Below are 15,345 nucleotides of genomic sequence, written 5' to 3'. Positions count from 1 at the left end.
CCAATAGAAAAAAATGCACTTCCGCATTGGCTTCACTCTCAAAGGGGCCATATCTTTTAAATGGATGTTCTCACATTTTTGGGTGTTTATTTTTCACAGTGAAAAAGTGAAAACTGCATAATTCTGTGTTTTTCCAGAATAACATTTTTAAAAAGGTTGCCTCTGAAATGGGCCGTTCAGAACAGCTGCTGGTCTTTACGTAGAACCTTTCTTTCTCTGAAATCAACCAATCGTCATTCACCTCAGGCTGCCTTCTTGCATGAGCTTGTAGTCGAGTTGTTGTCAAGATTTCAGCTTACCATTCCGATCCCTCCTGGTGATTCTAGCTCGTACATATAAGGCTGAATAACCGATTCTAGAGCAGCCATGTCTTCTACAACTTTGGAGTGACAGTGCAGTGCGGCCGCTCCCCCACGTGGGATCGCACACATGGGGGAGGGGCTATGCGGTCACTCCAAATACTGTCAGCCAATCGTGGCTAAGGTCTAACCTTTGAATGGCAAAACGGCTTGTTCATTTCAGGAGGAAGGAGAAAACAAAACAAACTTTACCAACGTGATTCAAAAACACAAAATTGATTGCATAGCTAAAATTGCCCCCTGCTGGCCAATAGGAAAAATGCAGGTCTAAGGCACTTCCGCATTAGCTTTACTTTTAAAACCAAGATGCAACGTTCTTTTACACAGTCCGTGGTTGTTGCCACAGCTTTTCTCAGACATGTTTTAGCAACAAGAACTCTCACAAAACCCTTAAACAAGTTTATTTCTATTGGAAATAGCCGATGAAAAAAAAATGTAGGAATTAAGAGTAGACAGTACAATTTTCTTTATATTATGACATCTGATATCAATCTAAATTGGAAACTAATATCCTTACTTTGAAATGATAAATATGGCAATGTGGAAATTTCCCTCTCATTACCCATAACTCTCATTAAGTAGAAAGGTGGAGGTGCAAGCTGAGCTGTGGTAACCATCAGGGTCACCCTTAAACGAAGGGCAGCCTAATGGAGGATTTCACCCACACCCCCGTCTTCATCTCCATTGATGAACTTATTGATTTCTGTGTTTTTCCAGGGCAAAGGCAAAATGAGAACGTATTGGCTTCTCGGGGAGAAGACTGATGTGTATGTAATCTGAGAGGTCCGCTGATAGCGCGACAGCAGCAGCGGAGACGACAGCAGGAGCTCCGGTGGCCGAGCCACTTCTTTATTTGTTCTAGAATAAGTCCTTATTGGTGATTTCCGTGCAGAGGAAAACAGAACGACACCATGTGACAAACACAAAGGGAAGTCCAGGTATTTTTCTTACCTGCATACTGTAACTGCAAAAGAAGAAAGAAAAAAAAAGAAATTGTAAAAGTTGTTTTTGTATGAAGAAGCTTTCTGTCCACAGAGTGAGTACTTTTCACTGATAAATTCTTATTTTTTGTGCTTTCTATATTAAGATTTGTATAATGTGTTTGAAAGTCAATGATGTAGTAATATTTCATCCATTGAAGTTTGGAGGCACAGCGTTACTATGATGTCACTGCAGGGGTTCATCAGCCGTGTTACACAGTACAAGATAATATGTATATATGTATATCCAAGATACTGTAAGATATTTTGTTCAATAAACTGAGTAAAACACTCTTTTCCATTTATAGATCAGTCTGTATTTTTATGCTTTTGCTTTTTGGACTGTGGTTAATTATTGATATTTGGATCCACAGAGGGTGTATTATGAGAAGGAGCAAAAAAGAAGCACTAATGGGTCTGTTCTTTATACTGGAGATGCTGCAACAACATTACTTCCTTCCAGCTCAGGATTCTGATACCCAGTCTTGAGAATTGTCTGATACAGAGAACCCAGAAAATGTGATTTAAAATATACATATTATTTGACATATTACCTGTGTAAACCTCCAGTTGCTGATATTCTGCCAGCTTTGACTAACATGTGTGTTATCATGACATGACCATTTTGGGGGGCCCAATAAATGATTGTATCGGATCTGTGCAGTGACTGGCACAAGAGATATCCATGCATTATCTATACATTCATCTATACTATGTTCAGGGTCCCGGGGTGCTGGAGCCTATCCCAGCTGTCATTGGGTGAGATTGACTGATATCCAGTCAATCACAGGGCTGACACAGAGACAGACAACCTTTCACGCTCACATTCACACCATTACACAATTTTAGAGTCACCAGTGAACCGAAGGAGCATGTCTTTAGACTGTGGGAGGAAGCCGGGAGGAAACCAGGAGGGAACCCAGGCATGCACGGGGAGAACATGCAAACTCTACACAGAAAGGCCCACTATGTCTGAACCGGGGTTTGACCTAGGAACCTTCTAGCCATGAAGCGACATCGCTAACCACTTCACCACCGTGCAGCCCAATCGCCAATGTGCAATACCATATTTTAGGCTGTATTGGAGGCCGATACCAACACTGGTATCTGTATCTGGTCAACTATTTCAACCTTAACTTCACAGTTGTGCTGTTTATACTAATAATAGTTTAATAATAATAGAAATGATAATATTTGGGGATGTGGACGCAGCAGCCCAGGGCTCAACCCCAACCCTCGGCCCTTTGCTGCATGTCATCCCCACTCTCTCTTCTCTCATTTCCAACCCTGTCCACTGTCCTATACAATAAAGGCAAAGGCCCAAAAAAATAATCCTAAAAATAACCTTTACTTTTAAGCACTTTTGTAAATCAAACACAAATTACTTCACAAAGACAACAAATTAAACCCGACAACAGAAAAACTGAAGTCAAATGAGGAGAGGCTCTCTGATAGACGTATGTTTTAAAAAAGGATCTCACACTAGGCCGACCAGATTTCCTTGGGCAGATTTTTCCGAAGCATGGAGCCCTGAAAGTATGTAACATTGCTCATGGTACTAAGAGGTCAGACATATATCAGGGAAAATGACCATTAAGATCCTTTAAAGTAAAGTTAAATCTTAAAATCATTTCTTTGATGAACTGGGAGCCTGGGTAAAGAAGCTAAAACTGCAGCAGTGCAATTATGTCTCTTGATTCAGGTTAACGCCTGGCAGCTGAGTTCTGCACAGTCTTCAGTCGATCAATAGATTCTTTGTTCTTGCAAGTTAAAAGGCTGTGTGATGAGACAAAAGCGTGTTAAATTGTCTCTGTGTCTTTAAAAGTTAAGATAGATCAGAAAAGAAGATACAAACATGTTTGGATAAGCTTTGTGACGTGCTGCTCAAAACTTGTTTGAACTCTGTGAGAATATCTAGGCCGAATCCTCCTGACGCCGAGATGTTTTCATCCAAATCCAACCCAGAAAGAATTAATAAATGACCTTGTGCCGTCCCAGCCTGAAATGTTGGATGTCCTGCTGGGATTGCTAATTTAAAAGTCAGGAAGTGCTCGCAGAAGTGTTAATGCACAAGAGTAAAAGCAAGTTCATCAGAGGGGCAGTCTACCGGATGTCACCTTTTAAGAACGTCTGCTGCACCTTGAAGATTTTATTTTCTATTTTTAACTTCTATTAAATATTAGCTCTGAGAGTCGTGACAACTGGTTCACGTTTATCAGACATGTATACGCTTTGTAGCTTCAAATTCCATGATGCTGCCTGGGCTGTTCTGATAAATGTATTTATAAGATAACACATGTGCAACAGAGATACAGAGAAATGAGACTGCAGCCTAATTAACTGCAGGCCGTGGTGGACAGATAAGGAAAGAAGTGCAGAAAAGCGAGTCGGCAGCAGGCAGCTGTGTGTTTGCTGTAATGACATCACCGCTCATTAGGTGCTCATTATCAGTCGTGGAACGGGGGCATGGGCGCTGTGTGTGGCCATGTGTTGGTGTGTGTGTTTGTGGGTTTTTTCATCTCTGCAGGAGAACATCTTCTCCTCCTGCACGGCTGTAATTACCGCCCACTTCCTCGCAGCGACACACACAGCCGGCGCCTGTTAGCAGCTCAGCGAGCAGAGTGAAGGTCTCTGCTGAACCCAGCGCTGACCTGCTAACTCCTCATGACCCACTGGGCTGTCTGTCATCCTGTCCTGTGTTATTTTCTGCCTTTACACACAGCCAAGACCTTAAAGTGCATAGCAACCAAGCATATTGCACAAATAATGTACATAAGTAAATTAACTCAACATCTTAATTTCACCTCTTGAACCAGGACTGACCAGTATATAGGTAGTGGTGATTGGTGGCGACTTGCAGGTAAAAAAAAAAGACATCTAGCTTTCATGCATGGCGTCCACTACACTGGACAGATTTTTGGTCCCAACCACCAGGTAGCTGACCTGAAAATATTTGTGTCCCTTTGTTTAGACAAATTATATCCTGATTTCAAAGATGTTGACAAGTGTCCAGAAGTTACGGTTAAATTATTTCATTCTTAGAAAACCAGGAAGATTTTTTTTTTTTTTAAGTAAACATGATTTTTGAAATACTTTATTAATGTGACTGAAACTAATATATTCTGTCTATTAGAGCTTAATTAGATTCAGTACATTTAGTTTTATCATTTTTTGTAATCCCGACAAAATTTATAAGTTTAATTTAACAGCAATATTAGTGAGTCATCACATTTCATGATTAATTGAAAAAAAATTAATTTCATGCCTAAAGTACGGTGGCCGACGAGAGCAATTGTGCAGCAACGGCCCGAACGGTTTCCATTAGAAAAAACAGGCTGCAAATTCAAAAACACATGCAAGAGTCCAAAACAAACGCAATGACAGAAACGTGCAAAAAATGCAAAAGGCCGAAACAAAGCCATTTAACATCAAACGCGCTGCAAATACAGAAACGATGCAAAGTCCAAAACACACAAACACAGAAAACACATGCAAAAGAAAAATGCTGCAAATCCAGTCAACACAACAGAAGTCCTCCAGACTGTTTCTTCTGATGGAAACCGTTTGGGTCGTTTCAACGCGATTGTCCTTGTTGGCCACCGTACTAAAGTCAATGTTTATAAGGCTTGACAGCCTTACTACTGTTGATTGCAAAAGCCAAGCTTCAGTTTTTCTGAACAATAAATCCTTAGCAAAACTTTGGTCACTTCCTGCTGTTCTGACGGTATTTCTCAGTCCACAACATTTTTTTCTGTCTGCTGAACAATAAAAATGTCTTTTTAAAAGTTTGTCAAGTTGCCTAAGTTTCCTAATCCAAACAAATACAGAAGTGAAAATCCCCTAACACAATTTCAATAAATAAAAAATATAAATGCATATTTGTGCATAAAATCAAACTTATTACAGATATAAAATAATGGAAAATAGGACTTTGAATATTGCCTAATGTTGTAAAAATTCTATGTATGGTAAGCTGAGACCAATCAAGACCTGCTTACGTTTAAATATAGTGACTTAGTGACTTACATGTGGTTGAATGAAAGGCTCTTAGTGCATCTGAAAATATCTATTGACCCTCAAATGACCAAGTCAGTGCTCACTGGGTCATCTGACGGCTCAGATCAGAGAAATACATACACAGTAAGAAATCGTGACTCTAAAACTCTTATTTGAAGGCTGAAGTTTTCCCAAAAACAGACCAAAATGAAACACTGACATAAACAAGAGAGACACAACTGAAACGGAAAAAACTGTATTGCATTTAATTTGTCATTTTTAGTACACATTTGCTCCAAGGTCTTTTGTTTCAACGACAGTTTGTTGTCTCAGTGTCATCCCATGAAAATAATGAAATGTTTGGAAAGACAAACTGCATGAATTTAAGCTTAAATTACTAGTCGCCATAGCTACCGCCTCCTTATCCCGACTGACAGCTTTACAAAGATTCAGCAGCGGCTGTATTGTCCTCTAATTGCCACAACACATGAAAATCTGTAGCATACAATGTGTGACTCCAATCAATGTATGGTGATTTACATCAGCCTGCTGCCGGCCTTTGTTAGGATCGAAAAGAAGCCTCTGCTAGAAGTCCTGATAGCTAGATAGATCTTTTCTTCAAGGACAATGGCAACATGTTTACTCTATGTAGGAGGAAAGCGCAGCCTTTTCTGCACCATTCGATTGCAATTATTAGAAGGCGGGAGAGGCAACAGAGAAATTATCTGAATGGAGTCTGTGAACAAATCACAGTAAAAAACAAAAGTCCAGCTACAAAAATATTGATTTGCTGTGAGTTTGAGAGACAAATCCAACTTTAATTATTAAGTTGCACAAAGTGAGGAACAGTCTAGACACCATAGTTAATCCAAGCCAGTGAAGACCACAGTCGTTTGAAAGTCAATCACTTGGAGACTTCTGTTGCACTGTCCACCTTCATAACCCCGACATCTTCCTGATGGGCTCAACTTTCCTTGGTATTGTAAATTCAATTGAGGTAAATTGTTCATGTATATGTTTCCAGTGGGTTTATTTCTCCTGTAGAACCCTCATTGCTGCTCAGATTCAGTGAGAGTTTCATCACACAAGAGGGATTTGCTTTAAAGCACTCAATTTCTTTTATGTGCGTTTGACTGAACTGTGGAAATGTGTGAATCAGTTGCTGGAACCTTCTGTAGCGTAAGCCAATCACAAAACAATGCAACATGGAAGAGCAGTACAAAAAAAATTAAATTTTAAAAGTTTAAAGGGGACAACCAATTAACCACACTAATATCCTATTTGCACGTGAGCAGTATTACCTGGGGACTTCATGTAATTTGATTCTTTCTTTTTCATCTTTTCTGGTTCCGGCGCCGTGTGAGTGGCAGCCAGTTATGGCAGCTCCGTCCCACTTTCTGTGGTTTTTAGTGTTTTCTATTACCTGAGTACTTTACTTAATTTGCCTGTCATGTGAACTGCTGTAATGAGTAAATGTCCCCTGTGGGGGATCAATAAAGCTTATCTTATGTTATCTGTTATAATAGCTGGGGTCCTCTGTTATCATCATCCTGTCGAATCAGCTAAGTCCATTCTTACAGTAAATCTCCCTGCGACTAACAAAACATAAATCACCACGAAAAGAGGTCATGTGATAATATGAGTCCTTTGCAAATCGGCATCTTGGTGATATAAGCTCTTTTTTTTTATTTGCAAGATTTTTAGTTTTATCTGTGCAGTCTTCTGAATCTTTTCCAGTGGAGGATTCAAGATAGAAGATGGAAATTATAAAAACAAAGTTTGACAGCATTTTTGACAGCATTTAATTCAAGATGCTCAGCTCGCTGCACAACATGGAGAGAGATAAGCAGAAAGAGCGAGCGCTTCATTATTTTAGATGTTGTTTACTGGCTGTCGTCTGCACAGTGTGTGTGTGTGTGTGTGTGTGTGTGTGTGTAATGCTTTCGGTCAGTACTGACTAGAGGTGCACAGGGAGCTGACAGAAACAGTAAATAATTACTTCAAGGAAACTAAACACGGGCAAACATTTTTCAGCAAGTCCAGCTAACTGTGTTTTATTTCAGTTTGTTTGGCAGGTTTAAAGTTTAACTGTCAGCGTGCTGCTGTCTCTGCTTTGCTGACATCACATTGGAGTATCTGCTACGGATTAACTGTAACGAAATATTAATCCTATTTTTAATCAACCTTTTCATTTAACATATTTCATTTAATCTTATTTTAACAGTTCATTGTGTTCTAACTTGATTGATTGTGTGTGTTCCTTTAAATTACCTTGAGTTTAAAATGTGCATTATCACCACACCAGAGATCTCACTGAGAATCACTTTAGTAGCTCTTTAATATAAACTGTTAATTAAGTGATGTAATGTGATGTAATGTGTCAGTTATCAAGTGGGAGCTCGAGTTCATCCAGCCGCTCACTGATGGGTGTGCTGAACTGCGCTGACTTCCTGAAAGGTGCTTTGAGGGACTGAACAGCCGTCACACCCTGTGAGACAAAGAAACACAAGACTAATGTTAAACTAGGATTCATTATTTTCTGAATCTTACTGTACTCAAATAAACATGCTGTTTGAGCTGGAGACATGAAGGGTCTGAAGAATCTGACACGAAGTAATAATAAAGGTCACTTTGCACAGACACAGAGGGGATAATGTGGGTAAGCGCTCTGAACTAACTCTATAATCATCCTCCTATTGACAGAGGTACAAATGTGCATCTCTGCTGTTGTTGTGTTCTCCTCTGACATTATGTGGCGCCATTAGTGACTGCAGGTAAAAAGGACACTAAGCAAAGAACTATGTGTTCAGCATCAGAGAGGAAAGCTACTGTGACAAACACAAATATTCCTTTTAGCCCAATAAAGTCATTCAGAGCTGAAGATAATAAATGTGTTTTAGCAGCAACATGACATCCTATTTTCAAAAAGGTGGAACAACTTGACTCACCTGAACACGCTGTCGATTTTCACTCCAGAATGTGACGGCCTGCTCGTTTTTATAATCGTGAGTCTGCAAATGAGACAACAAGAACTCAAATGAGCACTGCGAGGTTGGTTTTCATTTTCTTGCTCCTATATTTGTAGCAAAGACAATCCACAATGAGCCTGAAATATTATTTTCTTCATTGATTAATCTATTTTTTTTTGTTATTGATTGTTTATGAATAAAATAATATACTCTATATGATGAATTAAGTTTCCATATCTTAAAGGGGCCATATCTTTGGAATGGGTATTCTCATATTTTGCATGGGTTTCACATTTTTGGGTGTTTATTGTTCACAGAATTACATGTTTAAAAAGGTCGCCTCTGAAATGGGCCGTTCAGAACAGCTGCAGGTTTCTGCATAGAACCTTGCTTTCACTGAAATCGACCACCGTCATTCACCTCAGGCTTCCTTCTGGCACTAGCTTGTAGTCAAGTCATCAAGATTTTAGCTTACCATTCCGATACCGCCTGGTGATTCTGGCTCGTAAATATAAGGCTGAATAACCGATCCTAGAGCAGCCATGTTTACTACAACTTTGGAGTGACAGTGCAGTGCGGCTGTTCCCCCACGTGGGATCGCACACATTAGGGGAGGGGCTACACGGTCAAATATTGTCAGCCAATAGGGCTAAGGTCTAACCTTTGAATGGCAAAACGGCTTGTTCGTTTCAGGAGGAAGGAGACGCTTTGAAAAATAATGAAATTAAAAATGTAAACAATTTTTAAAACGAAAAAAACTTTACCAACATGATTCAGCAACACATTAGAATAATAGAAAATTGACTGCAGAGCTAACATAAGTCCCCTTTAAGATATAGAAACCCAAAAATGATTCACATGATTGACAGTGACCTGATACAAAGGCAAAAATGGAAATTCAGTTAACTTAAACATTTTTTGATCAAATGAAAATTTTTTAACATCATAATTCATATTCGGTCCTCTAATTGAACCTTCTCAGATCAGTGTGAGGCTGACACAACAGGAAACATTCCTTTCTGCTTTTATGGCTGCTTGGAAAGTAGTCTTACAATAACACACATTTCTGGTTCAAGGACATGATGTCTTTTATTTCTCAAAGGACCTGAAGAGCAGACTGCTGTCACTGTTATTACTTTTGCTCTGCATTGCTTTTGCTTGACTGAACATTCACAAGAAGTCTCATTTATGAGCTTCTTGTTTGTTTAGTCTGTTGAACTTCAGTTCGTGTGTCATGTTTTATCAATAAAATATATTGATCATAAAAAAGAAAGGATGAAATAAGAGGAGAGGGATAAAAAGCTGGAGGAAGGTAACTAAAAGAACTGATCACTGAGAGACACAACGACACAGCTACATCTGTACAGACTACAGCTACATCTGTACAGACTACAGCTATATCTGTACAGATTACAGCTACATCTGTACAGACTACAGCTACATCTGTACAGCTACATCTGTACAGACTACAGCTACATCTGTACAGATTACAGCTACATCTGTACAGACTACAGCTATATCTGTACAGACTACAGCTATATCTGTACAGACTACAGCTACATCTGTACAGACTACAGCTACATCTGTACAGACTACAGCTACATCTGTACAACTACATCTGTACAGATTACAGCTACATCTGTACAGACTACAGCTACATCTGTACAGCTATATCTGTACAGATTACAGCTACATCTGTACAGATTACAGCTACATCTGTACAGACTACAGCTACATCTGTACAGCTACATCTGTACAGATTACAGCTACATCTGTACAGACTACAGCTACATCTGTACAGCTACATCTGTACAGATTACAGCTACATCTGTACAGACTACAGCTACATCTGTACAGACTACAGCTACATCTTTACAGACTATGGCTACACCTGTACAGACTACGGCTACATATGTACAGCTACATCTGTACAGACTATAGCTACATCTGTACAGACTACGGCTACATCTGTACAGATTACAGCTACATCTGTACAGACTACGGCTACATCTGTACAGACTACGGCTACATCTTTACAGACTATGGCTACATCTGTACAGACTACAGCTTTACATATTACAGCTATATCTGTACAGATTACAGCTACATCTGTACAGCTACATCTGTACAGATTACAGCTACATCTGTACAGCTACATCTGTACAGATTACAGCTACATCTGTACAGCTATTCAGTACCTGTTTCTAATAATCCGATGGCTTCTAGTTCATACTAACAGCCTAGTGATAATTATAGTTTACCTCACCAGCAGCCTGATAATACAGACAGCTCATTTTGTTTTCTCTTGCAGAAAGCTTTTACTTTGATTGGCTTGTAATTAAGGACTGTGCCTCTTTCACATGATTGTGTGTACAGCTACATTGTTGTTCACACTAAAGTAGATGCTGTTGTTAGTATTGTAGTATCAATAATCTCTCCCTCACTCTCTTTTTTGTAATGAAAATTGACAAATATTTTCAAACCAACAGAGTAAATTATACGTGAAATAAAAGTAAGGACATGAACTATCAAAATATGCAAGAGGTGCAACATATTGGAAACAGTTTTAATACTATTTAATAATTAATTTAGAATCAATGTCAGCAGCAGAGCACACATATTCCAATTTGAATCTATTCCTTTAAAGGTACAACACTTTTTATGTATTTCTGTTTTGTTCTAAGTTGAAATATGAGCGCTACAAAGGGAAGAAGAGGAGCATTGGTAAGCCAGCAAGAAAAGCTTTTGGGTCTGTGATGAATAACATAAATTGTGCCCTGACCTTGGCTTTCAACCTTTAGAATACGTTTTTGATATAATGGTCGGCTCCATTATATTTTGTGCTGTCGGTAAAATGGCTGTCCCTGACCGTAATGCCATCCAGAGTCATTAGGTGCTTTCTTTGGGTGCATTGATATACTGCAGATGTGAATGTGTCTCTTTAATGAGGCGATTTCTGTCTTGGTGAGATTTTTAGAAAGTTTTCCAGCTTAACACAGAACACTGTCCCCTCATAATAAGACAGTTCTGTGATGGAAATTTGTATTTTCAAATGTCCCCTTTTTGAATGTACTGAACTGTATATCCATCCCAATTGTTGCTGTCATCTATTGTCTTGTTAGCCTGTATGGACTGGGCTCCATATTCAAGGTTATTTCTCATCACTGTTCATGAACTACTATACACACATAGATCATATAAACACTTACCGATACTTGTGTTGTTTCAGGGCTAAGAGGCACAAATCCCTCGACACTGAAATCCCTTTGTGTTGTGGAGCTGAAGTCGGTTTCTGGGGTCGTTGTTTTCCGTTCAGCGTGAACCTTCTCACTGTAAAAAGAAGAAAAGCCTATCATAAAGTCTAATGTATTATTATTATCTTACCTTAATACTTATAATAGTACATCGCAAGTTGTGGATTATATTTTGTTTTAGTCAAAATAACTAACTGCTTTGAAATTTGATGCGTGAGGAAAAGATGATTTTTAGCAAAGATAAAACATCTTACAGGGATTCTTTTATCTGACTTTAACTCCCCTTTAATTGTAATCTGTTATTGATTGGACACCAGCTAATCAGCTTTGAAACAAAAGGGCAAAAAAACAGGAGAAGCCATTATCCACAGAGATGGATGATAATTGTGTAAGAACACTTCCAGTAGACTGAGGCAGATACCAGCCGAGTCTGTTAATGCCCACACAGTCCTGAGACGAGGTCTAATCAGTGCAAACAACTGTGTGGGTGAAACAACGGTATGTTGGGACTGATGATGTAAGAAATGCATAATCCTTGCACATGAGATTTTAATGTTGTGATGTGTGATTTACTTCTGACCTGTGATTTCTAACTATTTTAATGGAATTGGGCTGAAGATAAAAACCAATCAGCCTAGAAAGGCTCTATAAGATTTTGCTGAACATAACCTGGTCTGAATCAAGTAGCGTTGGTGTGTGCTTATAAAGTCCAGGAAATGTAGTGTATGGCTCAGGACTGAGTGATGAGACAGCGTCTACTGCAGCATAAGCCGTTTTCATCGAAGACATGATGCTTTGTGTTGTTTATGAGCAGTTAACTGGTGCGGGGACGTTAATAACCACATCTGTGGGGATAGACTCCATAAACCCCATTAGGATGACTGGCCTCCATGTAAAATAACATCATAAAATGTGATTTAAAAGGTATTACAGCTGTGATTGAACAGTGAAACAAACCCAGACGTGTAAATATTACATCACTTTCCTCCGACATGTTTCCCTCTCGGCATGGTCAGGCAGTGTTCTTCGTTTCCATAAACAAACCGCTTCCAGCAATAATTTATCCGGCATGAAAAAAAAACTGGTTTCCTCGTTGATTTACCTTATCATCATGGCGATGTGTTTTTCCAAAAGCTCCCTTCTGATGCCTGAACCATGGAAACACAAAAGAAGAGATGAACTGAACACGTATTGCAAATCATCTAAAAAAGATTTATAGAAAACATAACAGCTCTAACCCCATGTTCTTTATGACACATCCACCTGAATAAATCTTCTGAAATACAGGTGCTGTCTATAGTTATATGGTTTATATTGGTATGAGATGAAATAGTTTCTTATCGGGCCAATGAAAGAGAAATTCACATACCTCGCTGCCTCACACCTGGACCTTTCGGAGGGCTGAAAGCTGCTTTGAGCGTGGTGATCGTCTCCATTTTAGAGTCCTGGTCCAATGTGAGAATCCCTCTGTGTCCTTGTCTCTGGATCTGTATCCTCGTCTGATCCGCATCCAGAGCAGCAACGGCCCTCTGGATACAGGGACATGCAGGATTAACGTGACAACATACAAATGCAATCTGAAGCCATCCAATAAATACAGCCTTAATAAAGCCTACAATGTTTGATAGTACTCTTGTTACTGTGTATTTCTTTGATTTTGTTGAACATTTTCTTTGTGTTTCATGTTGTTGGTGATATAATATTCAATTATTTTTGTCATTAAAAAAAAAACCTCACATTCTTCTGTATCTGTTATTTGATTTGGATTAGAACATGATGATGATGAACATGATTTCCTACTGAAACAAAATTTCTATGCAAAAGCTTTTGATTACAAAATGTAGGCTACAGCTATAGAAAAGTATCAAGTGACTAGTTGAAATAAAACACAATTTATAACTTCCCAAAGCATTTTGATTTTCTAAACACAGGTGTAACTTATTACTGTAATTATGAGTGAATAGCCCAAATGTCTTCTGAGGCTCTATGCACTAACGTTATTGCTAAAATGTGTAGCTTTATGTGGTCACAGAACACAGCATCACACCACTTACCAGTTATATTAGGTGTTAGATAATAATACTGTACTTTCCATTCAGTTTTTTAAAAATGTACTATGTTAATTTGATAAAGTCTAACTTACAATATATTTGCCTCAATCATAAACATTCCACATTAATGTTTAAGTTACTTTTATAGTTTGTTTACAGTTTGCCAAGCAGTCTGTAACGTTTGGCTGCTAGCTAACATTAGCGTTTTGCACTAAGCTAACTTCACTCACCTCTTCTGCCCAATTACGCAACATACACCTTCCAACTTTATTTTCCACAGTGGCTGGCTGTTTGGTCATTTTAGCACCAAGTTAACGACTAAACTGGACTAAAACTATGCTGAACCTCTCTAACGGTATCTTCCGTCTTTTGAATGAGTGACGACGAACCTGGCAACAGGATTCAGTTGACGGAAGTGTCGCTATGACAACGGTCTTTCTTTTTCCGGAAAGAGAAAAAGAGCGACAAAACTTAATACTACTAAAACAAACATAATGCAAGCTATAGAACAGAAAGAAATAAAGGATGGAATACTTGTCTTTTTTTACATCTAAAAATGAAAGCCATTTTCAAATTAAAATCACCAGTTTTGTTCCTAAATGTTCTTCTTTCCGTAACTATACATTTTTTAAACAGGTATCACCTTTCCAAACAACTGTTTTAAGGCACTTTTTTCACTTTGCCTATGAAAGAGCAAAAAACTACAATTAAATTTTTTAGGATTAACTGATGCTCTTCAAGTATAGGTCAACTTATTGCATTCTCTTCTTTTTAATTTGTTGAATGACATCCATAGCTATATGGGATATACTGTATGTACTGTACTTGAAGACATCTGGCAGAAGTGCAACCAGTAGTTTATGTCTATTTTTCTCTCCTCTTTACATTGTTGATGTTTTTGCTGTATTTATTTTCATTTAAAAAAATCGTACTTTATATAAAGGCTTGAAATGTGCATTATGACGAAAATTGCCTTACATTTTTAAATGTCTCAAAGACATAAAAAGTGTAACAGAACAAGCAGAATAAATGTAAAATGGTTCACCTTATATGTACGGTCTGCTTATAATTGTAAAAAATATTACTGATTTTTATTTCTTGGCCTACATTTTATTCATCTTTAAAAGTAATGGGTCATATATCAAATACCAGCCAAAGCTTTAAAAGATTGTTTGACTTCAGTTATGAAGATGAAGAGATGCCTAATGACCTCACATTCTCTCAGGTGAGGAATTCATATCCTCTCGTCCAGGTAACAGTGGGTTAAAGTGTTGCCCCCCATTAGATCACCTGGTAAAACATCTTTACAGACAGACCATCCAATTATCACTCGCTGTTACTGTATGTCCATCCTGGTGAGCTGGGTTGTGGTGGCAACTGGAGTAACATTGCGCCCACATATTTTTCTGTTGATTGAACTCTCGTGTTTCATTATAAGGCAGAGCTCCATTCAAAGTGAAAATGCCTCAATTTGAAGAGTAACACAATTTTGCTTCTAGGCATTTTGAGACTTGGAATACAATACCAGCCCATCTATGTATGCTTTCAGGGTAAGGATATGCAGAATCAACCTTTCCTAAGTTTTCAATGGATGTCCCATGAAAAAAAAGACCATCATAACCATATGAACAGACAAATAAATAACCACCTGTTGTCATAGATGTCCTATTGACCTGGTTTCATAATAAGGTTACATAATGACTGCTGAGCCAGTTCAATTCAATGAAGACTGTGGC

General features: G+C 38.5%; 2 protein-coding genes across 2 annotated transcripts in view; one reads left to right on the top strand and one right to left on the bottom strand.

The window, feature by feature from the left end:
- npr2 (natriuretic peptide receptor 2) overlaps window positions 1-1,646 on the top strand; it is an 86,857-nt gene extending 85,211 nt beyond the window's left edge. The window contains exon 22 of the mRNA XM_069677208.1: window positions 1,077-1,646. Coding sequence (XP_069533309.1) covers window positions 1,077-1,139 — 63 coding nt within the window. The 3' untranslated portion in view covers window positions 1,140-1,646. The remainder of the gene's footprint in view (window positions 1-1,076) is intronic.
- Window positions 1,647-1,889: 243 nt separating this feature from the next.
- On the bottom strand, window positions 1,890-13,908 carry spag8 (sperm associated antigen 8). Its single transcript, XM_069677097.1, has 7 exons — window positions 13,840-13,908; window positions 12,928-13,087; window positions 12,661-12,706; window positions 11,514-11,634; window positions 8,284-8,346; window positions 7,735-7,823; window positions 1,890-1,992 (listed from the first exon to the last, which is right to left on the bottom strand). Exons 1-7 carry the CDS (start codon window positions 13,906-13,908, stop codon window positions 1,890-1,892), a joined length of 651 nt encoding a protein of 216 aa, XP_069533198.1.
- Between the last annotated feature and the right edge of the window lie 1,437 nt (window positions 13,909-15,345).

This window comes from Semicossyphus pulcher, unplaced genomic scaffold (assembly GCF_022749685.1).
Source record: "Semicossyphus pulcher isolate SPU_LCO1_2020_fin unplaced genomic scaffold, fSemPul1.0.p SCAF_28, whole genome shotgun sequence".
Taxonomy (NCBI): domain Eukaryota; kingdom Metazoa; phylum Chordata; class Actinopteri; order Labriformes; family Labridae; genus Semicossyphus; species Semicossyphus pulcher.
Note: the sequence above shows the minus strand (reverse complement) of the source record. Positions and strands in the feature narration are given on the sequence as shown.

Coding starts and splice junctions, on each gene's coding strand:
- spag8 (XM_069677097.1), bottom strand. CDS start 13,908: ATGACCAAACAGCCAGCCACTGTGGAAAATAAAGTTGGAAGGTGTATG. Junction 12,707..12,927: donor TCCAGGTGTGAGGCAGCGAG/GTATGTGAATTT, acceptor TCCATGGTTCAG/GCATCAGAAGGGAGCTTTTG. Junction 7,824..8,283: donor AAAATCGACAGCGTGTTCAG/GTGAGTCAAGTT, acceptor TTTGTCTCACAG/GGTGTGACGGCTGTTCAGTC.